The sequence below is a fragment of the Mastigoproctus giganteus genome, chromosome 7, assembly GCF_048544385.1.
Source record: "Mastigoproctus giganteus isolate SK-2022 chromosome 7, ASM4854438v1, whole genome shotgun sequence".
Classification (NCBI taxonomy): Eukaryota; Metazoa; Arthropoda; class Arachnida; order Uropygi; family Thelyphonidae; genus Mastigoproctus; species Mastigoproctus giganteus.
The window spans coordinates 196512937-196535027 of record NC_143581.1 but is presented as its reverse complement, the minus strand read 5'-3'; the positions used below and the strand labels follow the sequence as shown (position 1 = coordinate 196535027).

At 35.8% G+C, this 22091-nt stretch overlaps 1 protein-coding gene across 1 annotated transcript in view; it reads right to left on the bottom strand.

Annotated features, from left to right (window-relative positions):
• Nucleotides 1-15706, bottom strand: part of LOC150083525 (uncharacterized) — a 63350-nt gene extending 47644 nt beyond the window's left edge. Inside the window, exons 1-4 of the mRNA XM_090377334.1 lie at nt 15596-15706; nt 8057-8108; nt 3138-4770; nt 281-939 (exon numbers count right to left, since the gene is read on the bottom strand). Of these exons, the coding sequence (XP_090233460.1) occupies nt 281-939; nt 3138-4770; nt 8057-8108; nt 15596-15681 (2430 nt within the window). The 5' untranslated portion in view covers nt 15682-15706. The remainder of the gene's footprint in view (nt 1-280; nt 940-3137; nt 4771-8056; nt 8109-15595) is intronic.
• Nucleotides 15707-22091: the final 6385 nt, after the last annotated feature.

The following is a 22091-nucleotide window of genomic DNA, read 5'->3' as shown; positions in this document are numbered from 1 at the left end:
TAAAGCAGTGCTATTCAAAGTGTGGTCTGCAGACCAATGCCAGTCCACAAGAATTGGAAATTTGTCGTGGACGTTACCGGTCCACGACGATTGTATTTCCCAAAAGTACCGGTCACGATGGATTGGAAATAAAAGGAAATGGTCCTTCACCGCAGTTAGTTTGAGAAGCACTGTTCTAAAGTTCAGAAATAACAAGAGCCTTATGATTGAAACAATTTCAATATTAATTACTCAGCAAAAAGTCCAGAAACAAAATAATAAGGAAATATAAAATACTTACAAATGGAACAGAAAAAAAATTAGGTTTTTGAGATATAACTTTTGTCTGAGCTAGCTGTTCATTATTTGTACTGGGTTTCATCTCCTTCAGCTTATCAAATGCATCATCAATATCATTCTGCTTGCTTTCTGATTTATTAAGATTGCCTTCGATAGGAGAAGCACTATTCCATGGTTTTATATTAGTCCAATTTGTGGAGGATGATCCAATTTGTTTTGGCATTTCTCCAGAAGGTGATAGATTTGTTGAAGATCTACCGTAAGTCTTCCTTGAAGAATTTAAGTTGTACATATTTGCACCTGAGGAATGTTTAACATTTTCAGTATGCTGAGAAACTGGCACTTTCTTAGTAACTAATTTTGTTGGCGGTATCCTTTGTTTTTCATTCCTTATGCTGTCAATTTCTCTAACTGAAGTTGAAAAAAGCTTTTTCCTAAATCTCTTTACCTTTTTGGAAGGCAGAGGAGTAGAACAAATCTTTCTTACATTTTTGCTTTCCTTTCCTTCAATAGGAGATAATACACAGGTATCAGATGAAGGCACCCTATTAGAAGTGAAATTCCTCGAGTCATCTATTACACTGGGGTTAAAATGTGTTTGTGAAGAGAAAAATATGGCATCATCTACTGCTGATATGGACTTTGTCTGTTCATAATTTCCTATAAAACAAATGAATAAATAAATAATATGCAAAATAATTAATGTTATTCAAGTAGGAACATCAACAATGTTAACTCTACATCCATATGCAATTCAAAATAATAAATTTTGTTAATAAGGATTAGCCAAGGAATCTTAAAAAATACTCAAATGAAAACATGCACAATCATGAGTTAAAATTTTAAAAATTATGAGGCATCATTGGATTTGGAAGAAATTCCTTTTGATTGGAGAAGTACCAACATAACACCTCACTGGAGACTAGGCACCTGCAAGGCCATCTGATTGAGGTGTTTAAGGCTTTGAATGGCCTGATGAAGAATCCCATCAGGCAAACTCAATAGGAATCTTTCTCTTGCTCAGAATATGCATGTGAGGGGGCACAAATTTAGACCGAGGACAGTTGCAGAATAGATGTGTAGAAGTTTGCCTTTAGCCAGCAGGTGGTTGATTGCTGGAACAAACTTCCATTTGTTGTTGTTGTGGAAGTGAACAGCTAAAATAAATTCGGGGAAGAACTAGACAGATGATCAGAGGGAATGGAGAGGTGAAATATGAAGGTTTTTTTTTTTTTTTTTTTTGGCTGATGCTGTATAAGCTTGCCTTTTTGCATCATTTGCCACAACCAATACTAATAGATAAAAAATAGTTCTAAGAGTGAAGTCCATAATTATAGCTAGAGTTGACTTCAATTGTAGGGAAAATCTTGGAGATAATAGTAATAGAGGGATGTGATGCAAGAAAGTGTATGAGCTTACACTTTCACACAACCATTCCCTCTAAAAGTTTGTCCAGTTCCTCCTTGAATTTATTTGAGCTATTGACTTCCACAACAACAGATAGAAATTTGTTCCAGCATTCAACCACCCGCTGGCTAAAGGCAAATTTGTGCACATCTATACAACTGTCTTTGCTGAATTTGAATTTATGCCCCCTCAGGTTCATTATCTGAGCAAGCAGAAGAATTCCATCATATTTCAGTGTGCTCAACCCATTCAAGGCCTTATACACCTCAATCATATCACCTTGCAGGTGCCTAGTCTCCAGCCACTGCAATTTGCAGAACTTAAGCCTTTCTTGGTAAGAGGACCCATTCATTCTCCTCACCAATCTTGTTGCCCTTCTCTGTACATGCTCAAGCAACTCTACATCCTTCCTAAAATGGCACAGTACTCAAGGTGTGGCCTGACCACTGCCTTATACATCACCTCCTTTTCCCTGCTAGCAAAATTCCTGTATATCATTGACAATACCCATGACCTGCCCTAGCAGCCTGTCTGCATTGCTCAGAAAACTTCATATCTGACTGCACAATTACTCCCATGTTTTTTTTCATTTTCTACCACCATATACTGCATGTAATGCAGTATACAGAACCACTCCGTAGGAAAGGAGGAACAGGTGTTTTCGCCTTAGAAATAATAAACTGTAATTTTCTCCCCAGAAGTTGCACACATTGTATATGATGGGGATGCAAAATCCTAACAAGACGTTCCGATACACCAGGATAATAGGGAATGTAGGTGGTAGAGATAAATTCATTGATGCGAGGAGGGTTAGATCGTAACAAATTCATGAGCCTCCTGAAGCTCATATCTATCTAGAACATGAGGTGATAACTGCAATTTGAAAGCCCTGCCCTAATTTTGGAAATCTCCAATTGTCTGTAACCAGTCGAACTAGAGTGCGTCCAAGTGCAGGAGAATAAAGTGTGAGCAGTGCTACGCATTTATTCTTATTTTATGTATATATATATATATATATATATATATATATATCTTTTATTTATTTTAATAAATTTATTTTAACCAGTTAGTCGGTCATCGCTAGAAACTTGCATGATATGCAACACAGAGCGCAAGTCCTGTTTTCCAAACAGTAACAATGGTTGTAATTCCTTACTGTCAGCATTCTTCAGCTCTAGCTCTCCACAACTTGAAAAGTAGATATTTCTTGACTTTTCAAAGTTCTTTTGTTTTGCTGTACTCACACTATCAAGCCTTAAGGGGGGGGGGGGATACTTCATTGTGAGTGATTAGAATGACATATTCCATTGGTAATTTTTTTTTTTATGTAATCCAAGTTCACACCCTTTAATGTAACAATTTATTCAATGTATCATTTATTCATTAGAAACTGGAAATATAAATATAAAAAAAAAACTCATCTTGGAATAAAGGAAAAACTATAAACTTACCTCTCTCATTCACTCCAATGGGGAATTGCTGCAATTCCTTTGAATTCTTTGTTGATGTTATACGCTGCTTTTCCTCTGAATTCTTTGTTGATGTTATTAACTCACTAGATGGTAACATTAAGCTAGGATTCTCAACTTCAGAATTTTCACTTGAAGAAAGAATATTCTGCCTTTTTCTCTTGTTATTTGGTTCATTTATTTTTGGAGATGTTACTTTATTTTGTTGGCATAACAAGTTATTTTTGCTTAAATCTCTTCTACTGCTACACAATTGCATTTTGCTTGTTCCTTTTGAAAATAGTGCTGAATTCCTTGTGTTCTTCCTCGTCTTTCTAATGTTTAAAGGCAACTTAGATTCATTTAAACTATCTAACTCTGCATTCATTTTTTTATTTATTTTCACATGGGATGCATCTACAAAAGAACTCGCTTTTTGACTATCAGTCTGACTTTTCACTGGAGAAGAATCTGTTGTAGATGTGTGCTTCCGAATACGTCCTCTCTTCGCATATTGATTTTTCTTCAATGAATGCTTTGTAGATTTATGTCGTAAAACATATTTTCTTCTAGCAGATAGATGATTCTCAGGGGATGATTCTGTTGTGCTTCCGTGTTGAAGACTAGAAGCTTTGTTGGCATACTGAATATTCTTGGGAAACATATCTGTTGCAGATATGTTTTGCAGATTGTGTTTTCTGGTTACAAGCTGATTACCCTCAAGGGATGCATCTGTTGTGGAAAAGTGTCGTCGTAAGTTGTACTTTCTAGAAATAGTATTATTTCTTTTAGGCACAAATAAAACTGAACTATCAGTATCTTCTGAGGAAGATGGCAACTGGTTCCTGGAAGGCAAACTTGGCATATGATCTTTGGTATCTTCATTTTTAAAACTAACTAATTTTCTTAAATTGAAGCTGTAACTTTCTCTATTACTCTGTTTATTGGAAGATGACACTGTATTTTGATTTTGCCTTGTTTCTCTTTGTTTCTTGTTATGATAATGTTCCAAAGAGTGCCTTTGCAAATTATGAATTGAAGTTCTCTGTTCCACTTCATTAGTGTATTCTGGTAAAAATGGTAGTGCACTGGATGAATATTGTGAAATTTCATTTTTTTGATGACGCTGGTTTTCTTGAGCAGAATATTTCTCCTGTTTTCTTTTTTGGCGAGATAACAAATTCCTTAAAGGATAAACTCTCTTTGGAATGTTTTGATCATCATTTTTTGAAGAAATCTGAGTACTGGATAAAGGATGCAAACCGGGAGAAATTTCCTCTGATGATATCACTCTTCGGAAAGGCCTATTTTGTACATGGCATGCAGTATCTACATTACCATAAGTTTGCAAGAAACATTCATCAACAGCAGAAGAAGAAGAAGATGATACTGAATTGTCTTCAGTTGGTAAGGAATGTTTCTTGTCAGTTTTAAGTTTCTCTGAAAATTCTGAATAATAAATACTTTTAAAATCATTTCTCAATTCTTCAGGAGCTGGGAGATCTCCGAGATTTTCTTGTTTGTCACTCCTCTGTGACAAACTCTGGTCTTGTGAAATGATGGATAGAGGTAGATCAGATTCATCTTTCTTACCATCGTTTTCTTGGACTAATTTACTCGTATCTTCTATTGTTTGCTAGAAAAAAATAAACATAAATATACATACAAAAAAATTAATACAACAAAACTAATAAGAAACATAAAGATAGACACTATAATCATAACCAACTGCCAAGGAAACAACATAAGTCTAGAGTGTTTTTCATCCTCTTCCACCTGCAGAATCCCTTTGCAAATACATAAGAGTTAAACATAAGAAAGGCAACTGGGGTAGTGGGATCTATCCAGTAATATTAAAGGAGGCAGCAAAGCAACTAAGCAAACCTTTAGCCATAATTACGAGAGCATCCTTGGTCTTAGGGGAGGCCCCATGGACTGGAGATGTGAAAATCTATCCCCAATTCACAAAGGGGGATTGAAGAGTGACATGAGTAATTACAGACCAGTTAGTTTAACTTCTGTTCAGGGTAAAATAATGGAATCACTGGTTAAAGATGCATTGCAGGATCATCTAGACAAGACTGCAGCAATAATTCAGACACAGCATGGGTTTGTTAAGGGAAAGCCTTGTCTGACATTTTTGATAGGATATTATGATGTGGTTACAAAGGAACTGAATGCAAAAAATAATTTTGATATCATATATTTGGATTTCAGGAAAGCTTTTGACACTGTTACGCATGGAAGACTATTGTACAAATTGGAGCAGAATGGTATTACGGGTAAGTTGCTACAATGGATAAAAGGATAGTTGAGTGGGAGAAGACAGAGGGTGGTAATTAATGGGTGCTGCTCTTCGTGGAATAATGTTATTAGTGGAGTCCCACAGGGTTCGGTGTTGGGTCCTCTGTTGTTTTCTGTATTTATAAATGATATTGACGATGATATATCAGGCTTAATGTCGAAGTTTGCAGATGGTACAAAGTTTGGCAGGGTTGTTAATGACAGTAATGGCAGTGTGCTACTGCAACAGATCTAGATAATTTGGGCAGATGGGCTAAGAAGTGGCAACTGAAGTTTAACCTTGACAAATGCAAAGTACTGCATATGGGTAGTGGGTAATTGTGCAGTCAGATATGAAGTTTTCTGAGCAATGCAGACAGCTGCCAGGGCAGATCATGGGGTTTTGTCAATGATATATAGGAATTTTGCTAGCAGGGAAAAGGAGGTGATTGTCCCTCTGTATAAGGCAATGGTCAGGCCACGCCTTGAGTACTGCGTACAGGTCTGGAGGCCTCATTTTAGGAAGGATGTAGATTTGCTTGAGCGTGTACAGAGAAGGGCAACAAGATTGGTGAGGGGAATGAAGGGATCCTCTTACCAAGAGAGGCTTAAGTTCTGAAAATTGCAGCAGCTGGAGACTAGGCACCTGCACGGTGATCTGATTGAGGTGTATAAGGCCTTGACTGGATTGAGCACGCTGAATTCTGATGGGATCCTTCCACTTGTTCAGATTACGAACCTAAGGGGGCATAAATTCAAATTAAGAAAAGACAGATGTAGAATAGATGTGCGGAAATTTTCCTTTAGCCAGTGAGTGGTTATTTGCTGGAACAAACTTCCATCTGTCATTGTGGAAGGTGATAGGTTAAATAAATTTAAGGAGGAACTGGACACGCATTTGGAGGGAATGGTGTGATTTTTTTTTTTTATGGCTGATGCTGCATAAGCTCATACACTTTGCATCACGTGCCACTACTACTACTACTACATTTTCACAAAATCTCAATATCTTTAAAAACATATTAAATGAAAAATCAACAATAAAAATATTTGCAGAATATTTGTGGAAACCTAAGGACCTGCAGAATACAGGATGAAAACCACTGCTCAACATTAAAATTTGCTTAATAATCTCTTTGTGTTATAATTTTCTTAATACATGAGTAACTAATGCTGAGGCAAGGGCAAAATTTCAACAATGATAGCTAAAAATAGCCTAGGAAGTTTATTGGTTGCTGACAACTAATCAGAGATGAGAGAGAGACAATGACAGAATGATATCGTGCTATCAACTAATTATACTAATTATTTTGCTTATCACTACAAAGAATGAAACCGAAGAGAGGACCTATCCACGATGCTGATATGAAATAACTGCATTAACAATGGCCTCTGCAATGGAACCAGTTTGAATTGTTCAGAAAGTCAACAAATCAATTGTTTACTGTTCAATCTTAAATGGTAAGAAACAGAATAACATCATCGCTATTTCCTGTATAATACTATATACAAACAATTGTAATGATTTACCTTTTGTTCTCAACAGAAAACAGGTTCCTATGTCTAGCTTTTGCCATGATAACAGAAATAGTTGCAATTAGCTTATCAGAATAAGCTAATTTTTAGTCATGGCTAGTTGTATTGTATGTGGTCCTATCTCTAAGCAGAACTACAATCAAAATCAAAAATTATATATCTAGAACAAGGTCTCAAACAAATATGTTAATGTGTTCAAGTTCTGGCCATCATCTAAAAAAGTTGATTGCCAGGTGAGGGGAAAAACAGTACACTTAAAAAAAAAAAAAAAAAAGCATACTGTGGTACTGAACAACATAATTAAACTCTATGAAAATTGAAAGTTTTTAAATTTCTTTATATGACTAACTTTTATCTATTAGTTTAATTATTACCAACTTATCAAAGCAACACAAGTTTAAAAAATATATATACATAGATTACCTGGTCACTTCTGCCTTCGGAATCCAGCTTATGAACAAAGTGCCATAAGATAAACTGTATAATGTTACCATAAATGAATAATATTTGAATATTTATTTTTATTCTGACCAAATACAAACAGATAAATGATGCAAACAGTTCAGCAAAATGTTGGAGCTAAGGTCCATTGTACTGTGTACCTTTGTAAAAAATCATGCCAATCTTTGACAAGGTACAGACCACAGCAACTTTCAGATCAACCTTACAACTGCTGGTAGACTGACCTGTAAAATACTAGTCACTGGATGTCTTAGTCATCAATGGTGACAAGGTCACTGGATTTGTCAAACAGGGAAAGAAATACGTTAGTATACATTTTTACTTTTCAATTTATCTTTCAATTATTATTTGATTGAACCCTGCTGAATGCATATTTTGCTGTAAGTCATTCACCAAGATTCAAAACACATTCAATGTTTTGTGGAGCTAGAGGCTAGCAACCAAAGGACAAAAAAAAAGAAAGAAAAAAAAGAAAAAACTTTCATTACTGATCGAAAATTTACACAGAACATGCTTACAAATGTTATACAAATCTCTTAAAATGGGCATTTATTGGAACATAATGTGAAGTTTAATGTCTTAGTGAATTACAACATGTGATTATTATATTGTACATTTTAAAATACAGAACATTTACTTACTAATAATGGTAATTTTATGGTAAACGGTCTTATAGTTGACTTCCTTGTTGATCTAAAATAAAAGTTAAAAAAATGAAAGTTGTATACATAGGTCATACTTTTAGAACAAACAAAATTTTGAATAAAGCTTGTAAAAACAAAGTAATATTAATTAAATCTGTCATAAAACTTTTAATTCAACATTTTGCATTACCCATGCAATATGATAGAAAGTTGAAGCAATACAAATAAGTTACTACCATGACAGAAATTTTTTTTTTTGCCTGATGCTATATAAGCTTGCTGCTTTCTTGCATCATTTGTCACCCTTAATACTAAATAACAAAACAAGAGATTTTTTTCTCTCACTTTTAATAATTTAGACAAGAAAAAGTTAAACCAAAAAGAAATAAAATGAATGACACAGGATTATGTTCTCCACAGGAGAAATAAAACACATTAGCAATAGCAAAAAATACCTTTTCCAGCATTTTGATTAAAAAAATAATTAATGCTATAAATACAAAGGTTACAATATACAAAAAACAATAATTTGACTATTTAAAATATATATTCTAAGTTAATAAATTAAATAAAATACAATGAAGAAAACAAAAAAATTAATTGTTTAATACAAATTAACATGTAATGTGCACATTACATGCTAATTGTGTTAAAAAGGCACATTCTACTATACAGGAAAAATAGAGTAATTTTCCTTTAAAAGTGTCCTTGTTTACACTCCAGCATGGCCATTAGGTCAGAGGAGTTTACAAAAAATCATGAATACGATCATTAACTGTATTTAGCAGCCACGGGGTCAAACCATAATCCACTCAAAGAGCATGTTCTACTGCATTCTCGCTCCTGACCACTGGGCTATGTCAGGCCAAAAATAAAACATTCTTGTTAAAGTGGCATGTGCTATTGCATTCTCACTCCTGGGCACTCGGCACATTATGGCCATGTTGCCCTTGTGCCGTAAAACCCCCAAACAAACAAACAATGATGGGCACGTGGCTATATCTGTTGACCATATTATTGCATAAATAAGGAAATAAAAAGAGAATTACACTTTAAAATATACAGTTTCAGCGTGTATACAATAATTTCAAAAAAACATTGAAACTAATTTAACATTAATGCATAGACACTGCGTACATAAAGATTATATAAAAATATTTGCACAAAAGGGAAAATACATCTAGGAATTGGAATATTGAAGTAATCCATATATTACATTGTATTTTTTTGGACTATAAGACATATTTTCTGAAAACTGAATGGCTTAAAATTGCCCTGTGTCTTACAGTCTGATATTCTCCAATACTAAAATCACAAAGGTTTTTTGATGCATTTTGCATTTTTGATGCATAATGCATTTTTGAAAGTTAATGCTGTTGGTCAGTTTTGGAACGCATTAATATCACTGGGGGGGGGGGAGAAATTTCTCCTTCACTGGTGAATTTAATGTGCTCCCCAATATGAGAATGTTGGTCAATCAAAAAGAAAGTAAAAAGAATTTAAGGTTTTTTGAAGAATATTTTCTGTTAAGTTAAACATGTTGGAAATTAATTACTGTATAAAGTTGCAAGATATGTAGTAGGGATGTAAGTAAATCAGTGAAAAGTCATGGCTACAAAACAGAAGCTGCTTTCTTATACTGAAAGAAGAAATTAGAAATGATAAAATTCTTGAAAGAGCTTAAAACAGAGCAGCCGAATACTATTTACAAATAAGATAAAACAGATAAAGTTTTGTGAGATATGTAACAGTGAAACAGAAATACATATTACACTTATAAGTCCTGTCACGCATCATACCGAGGAGACTGCTTATCCTTCGACATGAAATACTTTATACAAATAAGGAAACCAAAAAATATAAATGGCAATGTTCCCGCTGTAGGGGAGATTAAGAATCCTCTGTGCCTCATGAAGGCCCTACCAGTGTCCACTGCCTCACAAGAACTCCAGATGGAACCTTTACCACATTTCCAAATTTGACTTGGATCATACTCCTGTAGAAACTGACTTGAGCATTCAAAAATATGTTTAATGACTGATATGACAGACATGACTCAATAGGGCAGATAAATATATGTCAAGCATACAATCCCATCCTGACTAGTGTTTGTAACTGGCTGATATCTCTGAGATCATAAAACATGCTAGAGATGATCACTTTCACAATTATCAGAGCATTTGAACCAGTCAGAGCTTATGTTGTTGTTGTTTAGTTTTTAGGAGCATTAGCAACTAAGGCCATATTGCTCCGGGATATGCGGTGGTCATTCCCTGACCTTTCCGCATTCTCCATATTTGGTGGTGATGGGCTTGAACCCCGGTCTAATCAAGAAACGTGTGCTACGCACTGCTGCTCCTTCCCACCTGGCTACAGAGGCGCCTTCAGAGCTTATGAACTGAGGCATTACATTTTCAGCTTGCCCTTATAGCCTACTCTCAGATGCATTCCTTCTGAGAGAAAAAATAAAGCTCTCAAACAGCTGAATTTTCTGAAAGCATACTAATGATCTATTTGAACTATTAATTAGCATTAGCATTAGTAGAGGCATATGATGCAAGAAATCCAGCTTATACAGCATCGGCCAAAAAAAAAAAAAAAAAAAAAAACACTCCCATTTCACTCCTCCGTTCATTCGAAATACCTGTCCAGCTGAGCCTAAAGGCAAATTTCCGCATATCTATCCTACATCTGTCTTTCCTCAATTTGAATTTATGCCCTCTCAGGTGATTATTCTGAGCAAGAGGAAGAATCCCATCAGCATTGAGCATGCTAAAACCATTCAAGGCTTTATCTCTATCAGATCACCTCGCCGGTGCCTAGTCTCCAGACACTGTAATTTGCAAAACTTAAGCCTTTCTTTGTAAGAGCAACCCTTTGTTCCATTCACTAATCTTGTTGCCCTTCTCTGTACTCGTTCCAGCAGCTCTATATCCTTCTTGAAATGAGGCCCCCAGACCTGTATACAGTACTCAAGGTGTGGCCTGACCATTGCCTTATACAAGGGAATAATCGCCTCCTTATCCCTGCTAGAAAAATTCCTGTATATCATTGACAAGATTATCTACTCTTGCAGCCCATCTGTACTGCTCAGAGAACTTCATATCTGCCTGCACAATTACCCCCAAGTCCTTTTCATTCTCTACCACTGTCAGTGTAGTCCACAGAGTTGATACGTTGCTCTGGGGTTGCTATTTCCCATATGTAGTACTTTGCATTTGTCAATGTTAAAAGTCCAGTATACTGGACTTTAACATGAAGTTTAGTATACTGTACTATACTGGACTTCAGCCAATATGATTATGTAATTATTTACCTGCATTTATTTAGGTCACTTAGGAAAAGGTCTTTTGCTTCGGGTTCCATAATACATAAGGAATACTGTTGCATCCGAAAGAGCAGGATTAAAATATTTAACTGAACTATTTACAAACTATACAAATATTTAAAATATTTCCAAAATACTAAACTACAGTAGACTCTCGATTTTCCGGGAATCCAAAAATATAGAAAGTTCCCGACATACATAAGAGATATGTTCCAGGACTTCCTAAGTAAGCCGAGTTTTACGTACTCGGGAATGACTAATAAAATATTGTTACTATATCCCTGATATGCCAAGATTACAAAAACCACATAATATCCTTAGAAGAATGAAGAAAAATAGTTATATATTTTTAATTAGTTCAATTTAAAACTTTATCTGGGGACAGCAGTGAAGTAGCCAGAGTGGCACATAAGAAAAGAAAACATATAAGGAAGAAAAAGCGCATGCTATTGTACTGTGAAAACTGATTTGTATTTCCAAGCATTGGTGTCGACTGCTTCTTGTATTGTCTTTCTCCCTTATTATTATGTTCACCGTTGACACTGAAAAATCTGAATTTCCCACGATACTTGTTAATGTTTGGCCATTTTCATACATCCTTATTATTTTAATTTTCTGATCCAACTCTATCGCCTTCCTTTTCTTGACAGATTTGCTAGTACTTAGTCGGCACCAAGATAACAGCCAAAATTAAATTTTCTGAAAAGAACTTCACAGGTTAAGGCGAAAACTCAGGCGAGCTCGCATTTTACTAAAGCATATTTCTGGAGGTCGTTACAATGAAACAATAAAAACAATTTGCACTTTCCGGGTTACTGGGTTTTCTGTTAGTAAAATTCATTATAAACAGGTAGTAAACTCGATCTTATTGCATTTGCTATAATACCAATAGCTAGAATTCTGTGGTTTTTTAGGTTATTATGGTGAAATGTGTCTCTCCTTCACTGAAACCTTCAGTCATATAAAAAAATATATGTATAAATAACATAACGTAAGTCTGAAGCTACATAAGTCAGGGACTTCTGTATCAAAAAATGTTCAGCAACCTACATAAAAAAGTATGCAGACAGGCAAAAAATGAAAAAAACTTACCACGCATTACTCGCGTGTGTCCAATACGCAAGTAGTGCGTATTGGACACACATTTATTTTTTGTAGATTTTAAATCTAATAGCTTTCCTTTTATTTTTTACAGTGTCGTGTATGATTTGGTCACCAACATTATAATGGTTCTTTAGAGATTTAACGGATGCACTGTTTTCAAACTTTTCAATAATTTCAAGTTTTTGTTCAATTGAAAACACAACTCTTGCATTTGCCCCTCATTTTTGCGATTTCTAAACAAAAAAAAAAAAAAAAAAAATGTTAATATTAAAAAAAAATTTCGACATTCCTGACATAAATAACGAAACAAAACTTGTCCTTTTGCGGTGCGACGGAACACAACAATCAACGTGAGGCACTAAAACAAACTAAACATTTGGTCTCTCTCTTTTTTTTTTTTTTTTTTTGAGCGGCAGACACGAAGACAGCGACAGTTGCAAGATAATAGGCACACTAAACTCCCAAAGATGACTTATAACGCTGATTCTTGTCGCTTATTTACGACTCGCAAAGCATCTTTTTATACCTATTCTAGTTATTACTTGAATTTTATGATTTCTGGTTGATTTTTTTTTTTTTTCAATTTGGAGTCTTGAAATGTCCTGGTTAATCCGATCCCAGTAAATCGAGAGTCTGCTGTACAATATTTACAAATATACAATATTTATTAATATACAAAAAACGTTAAAATGGAACATCAAATGTTAGACAGTGAATTGGTGAATGTTATGGAGGTAGTTGTCAATAATTAATTGCATTTGTAGTGACCTAATTGCTTTGCCCTCTTCTCCCATTGGCTCGAATAAATATCACTAGGAGGAAAACTTTTTTAATGTATAGATAGATATATCCAGAGGGAAAATCAGATCTAACAGGCAGAAAACTGAGTAGGAGTGCCACAAAATAAAATAAATTACTTAGGGCTGCCGTTATTAAAAAAAGGTCGAGAACCACTGTGCTATACATTATATGCTATATACAAAATTTACAAACCTAGATAATGAGAAATTAAATTAATTGAAAATCCATGAAAAAACTGAGTGTTAGTTGGACAAAATGTTATTGAAATTCAGAAGAGAATCTGCTGTAGATCGATATGTTCTGGAAAAAATTTAGTAGGAAATCCATTGTAGTTCTATATATTCTGGAATTTTTTTTTTTATAATTAATAATATTAAGGGTTTTATGAAAGTGATATCAAATAAGATAAGGGAAAAGAGTTGCCAATGAGTTTAAAGTAGAATTTTCTAATGTTAGAAATGGCAATAATGTAATCATTGCAAATAGTTTCAATCCTGATATATTGGGAGAGGATGATATTAGGGCAAACATTTCTAGAGATATTAGATAATCAATGAAAAAAGTTAACCACCTCAAAGTTCAAGGTATCACGTTTATTATAGATTAATAGAGGTGTGCCCATTATTGATGTGAATACTCAGGTCAAAGTAATTGGCAATTTGGTTGCAAGAGTTATAGTCTTTTCCAAGGTGAGTTCTTGATGATATAGATGGCCAAAAGTTTTTTGGAAATTTGGACAGTTGAGCATACAAAGATCATTGACATATTAATTAGAAGAATGTCCCATGGGAAGGTGATTTCAGACTAGCAGCGGTATCAGTTTGCAATGATGCAAGAAGTTACACTTTGTAAATATCTTTTTCCTTCGTATTATATCATTTTGTATTATATAATTTTTTTTCGTGTATTACTTTGATCCACAAACTAATTTTACTCCACCCTTATTGCTTTTCTATTTCTCTTTAATTTTTTTTCTCTTCTTACTATCTCTAACTAATTATATTCACTCTTTATTACCTTTCTATTCCTCCACTCTTCCTTCCATTGATCTTATCACTAAAATAATATTCATTATGGTTGTTGGATTTCTCTGATTATCAGTATTTCTTTGTCTTTTTATATATTTTAAAAATATATATACACATTATTAACAGTCCCATTCGGCTGCTACAGCCCATCTCCCATCATATATGGAAGGGAACTTCAGAAAAAGTATGCAATATTTTGATACTTACACAGTCAAAACAGGTAACTTGTAACTACTGTCAGGCCCTTCACAATGTCTGGGAGTCCAGGGGATATGCAGGTCACTCAAGTGAAGCCATTTGTTTCAGGGACTGTGCTAGTTCTAAACACCCAGCTACTGTCTTACTAACAAAAATTCAGTTTGTTTTAGCAATAAATAAGGTGGCAACTCATGTAATGGGTGTGGTGCAAACCCAGCACAGTGCATCCAGGTTTGCACCATACCCTTTATATTGGTTTCCACTTTTTCAAAATCTCTGATCCAAAGAGGATTTGTTGGGAGGCGAGATGAAAGCAATTAGTAATTTTTAAAAATGCACACTTTACACATTTTTTCAAAATTACATTGTAAATAAAAATCAGTTTTTGCTAAATGTTATTTTTTAGGCAAAAAATACTATATGGCTTCTGTGATAACTATTTGTAAGTTATAGTCTAAAAAATCATAATATCGCAATCGCCTCAAATTAAATGGAAATTACCATTCTACAAGGGGATATAACAACAAACTCATAACCAAAAGGTGTCAAAAATTCAAATTTTCTCTGGTAGAAGAATTCAAAATGAAATTTAATAGCCACTTTTTGGTAATGGGGAAGATATGAGTGATAGAGAATTAGGTTAGTCTTTACAATCTTGTACCTCTTCAGATAGTCTAGCCGATTCTGCCGGTTGCTTTTTATTTAGTGTTAGAGTGAATCCGCCCCCCCCCACACACACCAACCGCTGCTGTTTTAAAATCGGGAATTCGTTTACTGATTTTACAACAGCAGTGGGAGGGGGGGGGGCGCAATACAGAAAAAGTTCACTTCCTTGCATCGTTTAGCCATTGTATATATATATATATTTTTTTTTATTTAGCACTTGTATATATATATATATATTTTTTTATTTAGCCATTGTGAAAGTAATACTAAACCCGGAGGAGTTGGCAACTCTATTTATATTACAAGCCCAAGATCGAAGTTTCCACAAACTTCAAACCGCCGCCAATGCATATCTGAAGTTGTCAGTAACATGTGACACCCCATACCGCGCACATTACAACTACTACTTACACTGATTTACGATGGAAGGAATTACGCTCAGCACGTTCTGGAATATATGTCAGAGTCCGAACTTTGCCAGCTCTTGTAAAAGGCATATCTGCATGTAACGCAATTCATAACAACTAATATTAAAATAACTTAAGTTAAAAATTAACAAATTCAACAAACAGAAAAGCAACAGCAAACGTGCTAAGATTTACACTATAGCTTACCCTAAACCACGCGAATGTTTATGATCAGTTCTACAAATCTCCCTCTAACTTCCAAAACGTCATCTGATTGGAAAATCAGATTTATTCAATTCACAATAAAAAAATTAGAGAATAATGTTATTATTATTATTATTATTATTATTATTATTATTATTATTATTATTAGCCATATGGTGCAAGGAAGCCTGAGGCTTATGCTGCACCAGCCAAAAAAAAAATTTCTGAGTTACCTTGTGTGTGAGAGAGAGAGAGAAGTAGAAGGAAATCACAAGAAAGAGAAGAATGATGATATCCAGCTGAGAACCCTGGGTGTGCCAAGCCCATACTCACCAGATGTGAACCACTGGGGTTAGGTTTAAAAGCACTGATTAAAATAAATTTAATTTAGTGGGGTTTACAGACCAATACTAACCTGAGGTATGCTTACAACAGTGGATAGCTTGTCCACAATGTCCTTTTATTTTTAATTCCTTGCCAATCAGTTGAATCTAAATTAAAAATGCACTGCTGTTTTCATAATAGTATTACTACACTGAAAGGATCCTGGGATACCAATTCATTGGATAACTGGTTCCTGGGCAACGCAACGCTGTCACCCCTCTGCCTAGTGGACGAACTCACCGCTTGGCAGGTATACACAGGGCCGGCTCTAGGCTTATGCACTAGAGGCACCGGCCTAGGGGCCCAATGGCTTTGGGGCGCCAACATCGTAAAAAAAAAGTAATAGTATTAAAGAGGAACAGAGAGTCGAAGCATTGGTGGTATGAGCAGTGCCTCCAAAAAGTCGTATTGCAAGAGGCGTTGTTTTCAGCATTTTTTTGTTTTTGGTTTGCCTATTTGATTTTTCGTACCAGGCGCCGTATTGCATGGGGCTCCGTTTTGATCAAAAATTTTATTTTTGGGTGCCTATTTTACTTTTCGCACCAAACTCTGTTTTATCACGCTACAGCTGTGAACCAGTCTGGGACATTCAATAAACTAGAAAAATTAAATAACCGGTTTTAAAACAACATATTAAAGGATTAACCTAAAACCTCTTAGTAATACTCGATGGGACAGCCGAATAGATTCGCTCAAACCATTAAGATATCAACTGGAACAAAACTTTGGAAAGTTTTGTGAAGTTCTGTATTAAGTTCTAATAGGTCTCCTCTCTCTACAATCTCATCTGTCTCACTTGAGTATCTCTGCAATATTCTTCTTTCCAGGGCTCCCAGTAATGAACCAGCAACCAATCCTGAAATTATACAAGCTTAAGTGTCATCCTCTTCCTGCACAAACTGTCACCCTTCAGATTTTTCTATGCTACAGTCTAACACTGTGCCCACTGGGAAATCCCCTTTCTCCACTTCATGACATACAATGTAGCGTTCCAAGCTCGTTATTCACATCCTTCAACTGTGGGACTACTGAAGTTCCTAAGCTTCACCCAACAAACACTATTAACCAATCTTTCATTGCTGATTCCTCGGATTGTGAAATTGTGAAAGAGTTCATCCAGAATGATCGCACAGAACCTATTCCAGTTCCTCCTGTCTTACATCCTAAGCAGGTTTCCTTCAGTGATTCTCATCAATCAGCTGAATTTATAAGTCCTGTCACGTCATTATCATTGCATTTGGATGGTAAAGCTACTTCCAATAAAGTTGCTCACCTGTCTTTGGATGCTGCCCAGTTACCTAGTCCTCTGTCTGACAATGTCAAGTTCTCCACTACGCCTTCAAATATATTTCTCGATTCTACTTGCTCTTCTGGAGTACTCATGCCGAATAATGTGAATGGCCCTATAAAAGCGCCCCAGCCCGTAGCTTTGACAGGTCAGTTCTTGTCCTCAGCGCCTGAAAACAGTCTTTGCCTCCCCAATTATAATCTGCGTCTATCTAATAAACAGTCTACAAAATTAGCTGACGTATCTCGTTCTTCATCTAACGGAAGCAGAGCGCCCCTATTTGCCTTCCGAACTAATAAGAGCTCAAGATTTCAAGCTGTTCCCGCCAGGTTCAGTCTTTCGTCAGTCGGCTTGCTCCTTCCACAGATCCTTCAGATATTGAGGATTTTCTCAACATTGAGTTAGACTCAACATCTTCACACCTCTGTGAGGAAGTTATCCACCCGTTATCCAGACTATGCGTCGTTTCTAATCTTAAGTAATTCATCTGAACAAGCACGTATATTAGATACTGATATTTAGCCAGTCGATACTATTATTAAGCCGTACAAGTGGTCTTCTGGCACTGCTTCCCATCTTGTGAGACCTACTTATACTAGCTAACAGTTATCTTCCCGCAATTAATCAAGGTCGTCATCATTATCGTTATTATTTTATGTAAATTGGAGAAGTGTTGTAAAAAATACCACTGCTTTTCGTAGTAGTAGTAGTAGTAGTAGTAGTGGCATGTGATGCAAGAAAGCAAGTGTATGAGCTTATGCAGCATCAGCCAAAAAAAAATCACACCATCGTCTCTTCCTTCTGCGACAAACTTTTGCCATAGTCTCCCTTATTGAAACCTGGTTACATCCACACGTACTTGACATTGAGATTTCACCCTCTCCTATTCTGTCTATCGTTTGGATCGGGACGAAAAGGGTGGTGGCGTTGCTATCTTTAGCCATCACTTGGTCAAAGTGCTTCAGTTCGCTAAACATTCTTCCATTGAAGGTATCTCTTTATTAGTTAATCATGCAGGAAAGCTTCTTCTGCTTATGCTTTTTAACTTGTTCCGCCAGTTTCTTTAGCCCCCATTCAACCATTAGAGGATATTATAGATGCAGCGATCTTTTTGAAACCTTCGAAAGCAATACCAATTATTCTGGGTGATTTTAATGTCCCAACTGCTTTCGATCCCAATCGTTCACCAAATTCACTGGCTAAGCAATTTAATAAATGCCCTAACTCAAATCTGGAACTTTCCCACCCGGAACTCCTGTTATCTTGATTTAGTTTTTACCCATGAATCAATTCTCTTCTCAATTTCTAAGGGTGATAATTTCATCCGATCAGATTACTTCCCTATTGTTGTAAATTTTTCTTTTATTTCTGAACCTTCCTTTGACAGATACTTTTTTAGCTTTAGGCACACAGACGACTTCGTTAAATCAATTTCTGAGAAATCTTGACTGGATTCCAATCCATAATTTTGAATCCATCGATCATTACTCAAAAACTAACTTTAGCTGCTTTTCCTTTTCTTACCTTAGACCATGTTAAAAGAATTACTAAATCTCAATATTCTCATTATCTTCACTCAGTTGAAGCCGAACTTACTCGGAATTTCAATTCGAGACCATTGTGGACCTATCTCAAACGGCTATCGGGATCTTCTAGAATTCTTATGCTAAATAATGATTCAAATATCTCTATCAACTGTCCTCTTGGCATGGCTAATATTTTGCTACGCACCTTTCGGAACTTTGTTCTTCCGAACAGCAACGATCTATTCCCTGTTATCCGTTTGAATATAATAGTAATGCCAGTTTTGATAGATTAGTTCTCACTATTGATGACGTCCAGTCAGCCATTTCTCTGCTTAAAGATTTCACTTCTTGTCCCGATACCTTCCCTGCTCTTTTCTTCAAGAAAAGTAGTTCGTCTTTAGCTCCAGTTCTTGCAAATCTCTTCAATTACCGTCTTCTTCATCGTTCAAAGAGGCTTATATCATCCCGATTTATAAAAAACAGGGTGATAAAGCTAAGCATAATAACTACCGACCTATTACTATACTGAATAGAATTGCGAAATTTTTTGAACTGCTACTTGATAAATATCTTAGTTCCTATCTTCACCATTTTATCAATAATCATCAGTGTGCTTTTCTTCAAAGAAATCAATTGTTTCAAATCTTGCCTTGTTTTCTCATTTCCTAGAAATTAATTTGGACAAAGGAAATCATTCCTTTGTCCAAAGGAATGATTCGCTTTTCCTTGATATCTCACATGCATTTGAATCTGTCCATATCGATCTTTTGCTGTTCAAGCTGTCATCTTATGATCTACGTTCCCCTTTACTAGATTTGCTTAGAAATTGTAAACTATCCGTAATAATTGATGGTACTTCATCAACTCCGTTTACTGTTTCGCAAGGTGTTCCTCAAGGCTCGCCATTGGGTCCGCTCTTCTTTATTGTTTATACTAATGATATGACAACCCTATTTCAGTCCGTTAATGTTGAGTGGCAACTCTATGCAGATGATATTCTGGGTGCGAGGTTTGCCTGTGCAGTCATTGCTCCTTAAAGCTCTTCAAACAGAGAAGTTTTTCCTGATTTATTTTCTGCTTTATTAGTTTAAATTGTCATATTAACTTATTTTCTAGAGTAGCTTTATATTCCTAGTTACGATACTTAGTTTAAAGTTTAACTTAGACAGAGATTTCGTAGATATTACTTAGTATCGGTAACGGTATCAAATCCACGTGTCACAAATTGAACGAGAGGTCTTTAACCAAATTTAGTCGATTTATTAACCAATTGTTATATCAAATTATCTTCTATAAGTAGATTATAGACCTAGTCAGGATCCTTAGTTTATTCTAAATTGAGATAGCGAGATTTCGAAGCTAATCAATACTTACCAGTCCGTAGAAATACCGTTCGTGAATTCCCGCCATTTTTACACGATAGCATAAGCTTAGTGTAGTATACTGCATAATATAATATTGTCAATTAATCAGTAAATCTATTAATCTTGATAAACTTTATTGTCAATTAAATTGTATTTTTAACTCTATAAATATATATAACGACTTAATCGTAACAAATAATTAATACATAACTATAGTGGTACACGTGATACGGAAGTTGTATAAAGGGAACACTAGATACCGAAAAAAAAAAAAAAAAAAAAAAATATATATATATATATATATATATATATATAAAACATAACTGTTTTGGGATATAACTTAAGGATTTAATTTTTTTTTTAAATTTTATTGAATTAAATTGGAATCATGACTCTGACCAGAGCAGCAAAGCAAAAGGCTCAAGCTAATGGGAGTGCTGTGGTTCAGGGGAGAACTGAGGGGGGCAGTTGCCCTCTGAATCACAGTCTATTAAAATGCACTGTTTGCTTGATGTTTGCGGAGCAGTCGGGTACGGGACATGATACTGCCAAGGGGGATGTCTTTGTGTGTGCACGATGTAAGGAGTGCAAGGAAATCAGGCGACAACTCAGCGTTGTTATGGGCCTTTATGAGACCTTGAAGGACAGGGTGGATGCCCTCGAAGGAAATAAATTGAGGGGCCCATCAAGCTCTCAGCTGCCCACATCAACGCCAGAGCTTGCACTTGGTCATCAGGCAACACAAGGGCAGCCCCCTAGGCAGAATGCGCTGGTCCCACAGGAACTAGTAGTTGTTGGTGACTATTGTCAGGGAAACGGGGAACATGCTTTGTAAAAAGGATAGGTGGAACAGGACCAGGGTATGTCTGCCAGGGGCAAAGGTTGATGACGTTGTAGAGCGGATATCATCTTTTAAGGGCACAAAAGGTGATATAGTTGTACACGTTGGCACTAATGATATTAAGAGTAGGAGACCGGCGGAATTACTTAGCAAGTACAGGTCACTGTTGAAAAAAAGCCGTGAATTAGGGTTGAACTTGAAAGTGTCTGCAATTCTGCCCAGACACGATAGGAGGGAGTATATGATGAGAGCCTTGTCGATCAATTCGGCCCTGGAGGGATTGTGCAAGGCTCAAGGGGTAGAATTTTTTTCAGCCTGGACTGTACTTGTTAACAGGAGAGATTGCTTCTACAGGGATGGGATACACTTAAATAGAAAGGGTGCAAGAATTTTTGCTGATGCTGTCGAGGCAGTGTTAGGTGGGTCGGAAAACTGCTAGTTGGGGGGGATACAAGGACTAATAGATTAACAGTAGCCACTGGCAGAGGTGGAAGTGATTCTTGCACTGCTTCTATTCAAATGAGCAGAAGTCTGAAAAACAAGATGCAGGATATTTCAGAGACTGCTGGTAGTCATTGCGTTACAAGTAAACACATGGGTTGTGTTAGGGTAGCTAAGAATAGAAACAGGTGCATGTATACCTGCGTGTACACCAATGCTAGGAGTTTGGTAAATAAATTTGATGAATTTGAAGTATTGCTCAAAACATCAAAGGCAGATATTGTTGGGATATCAGAGACGTGGTGTCACACAGATATAAGTAATGCGGAACTGGAATTTGGGGAATACAATGTATATAGAAAGGATAGACAGGACAGGAGGGGAGGAGGGGTTATGCTATTAATTAAGAAACACATAAAGTCAAAGGAAGTGAAGCCAGTTGACATCGATGG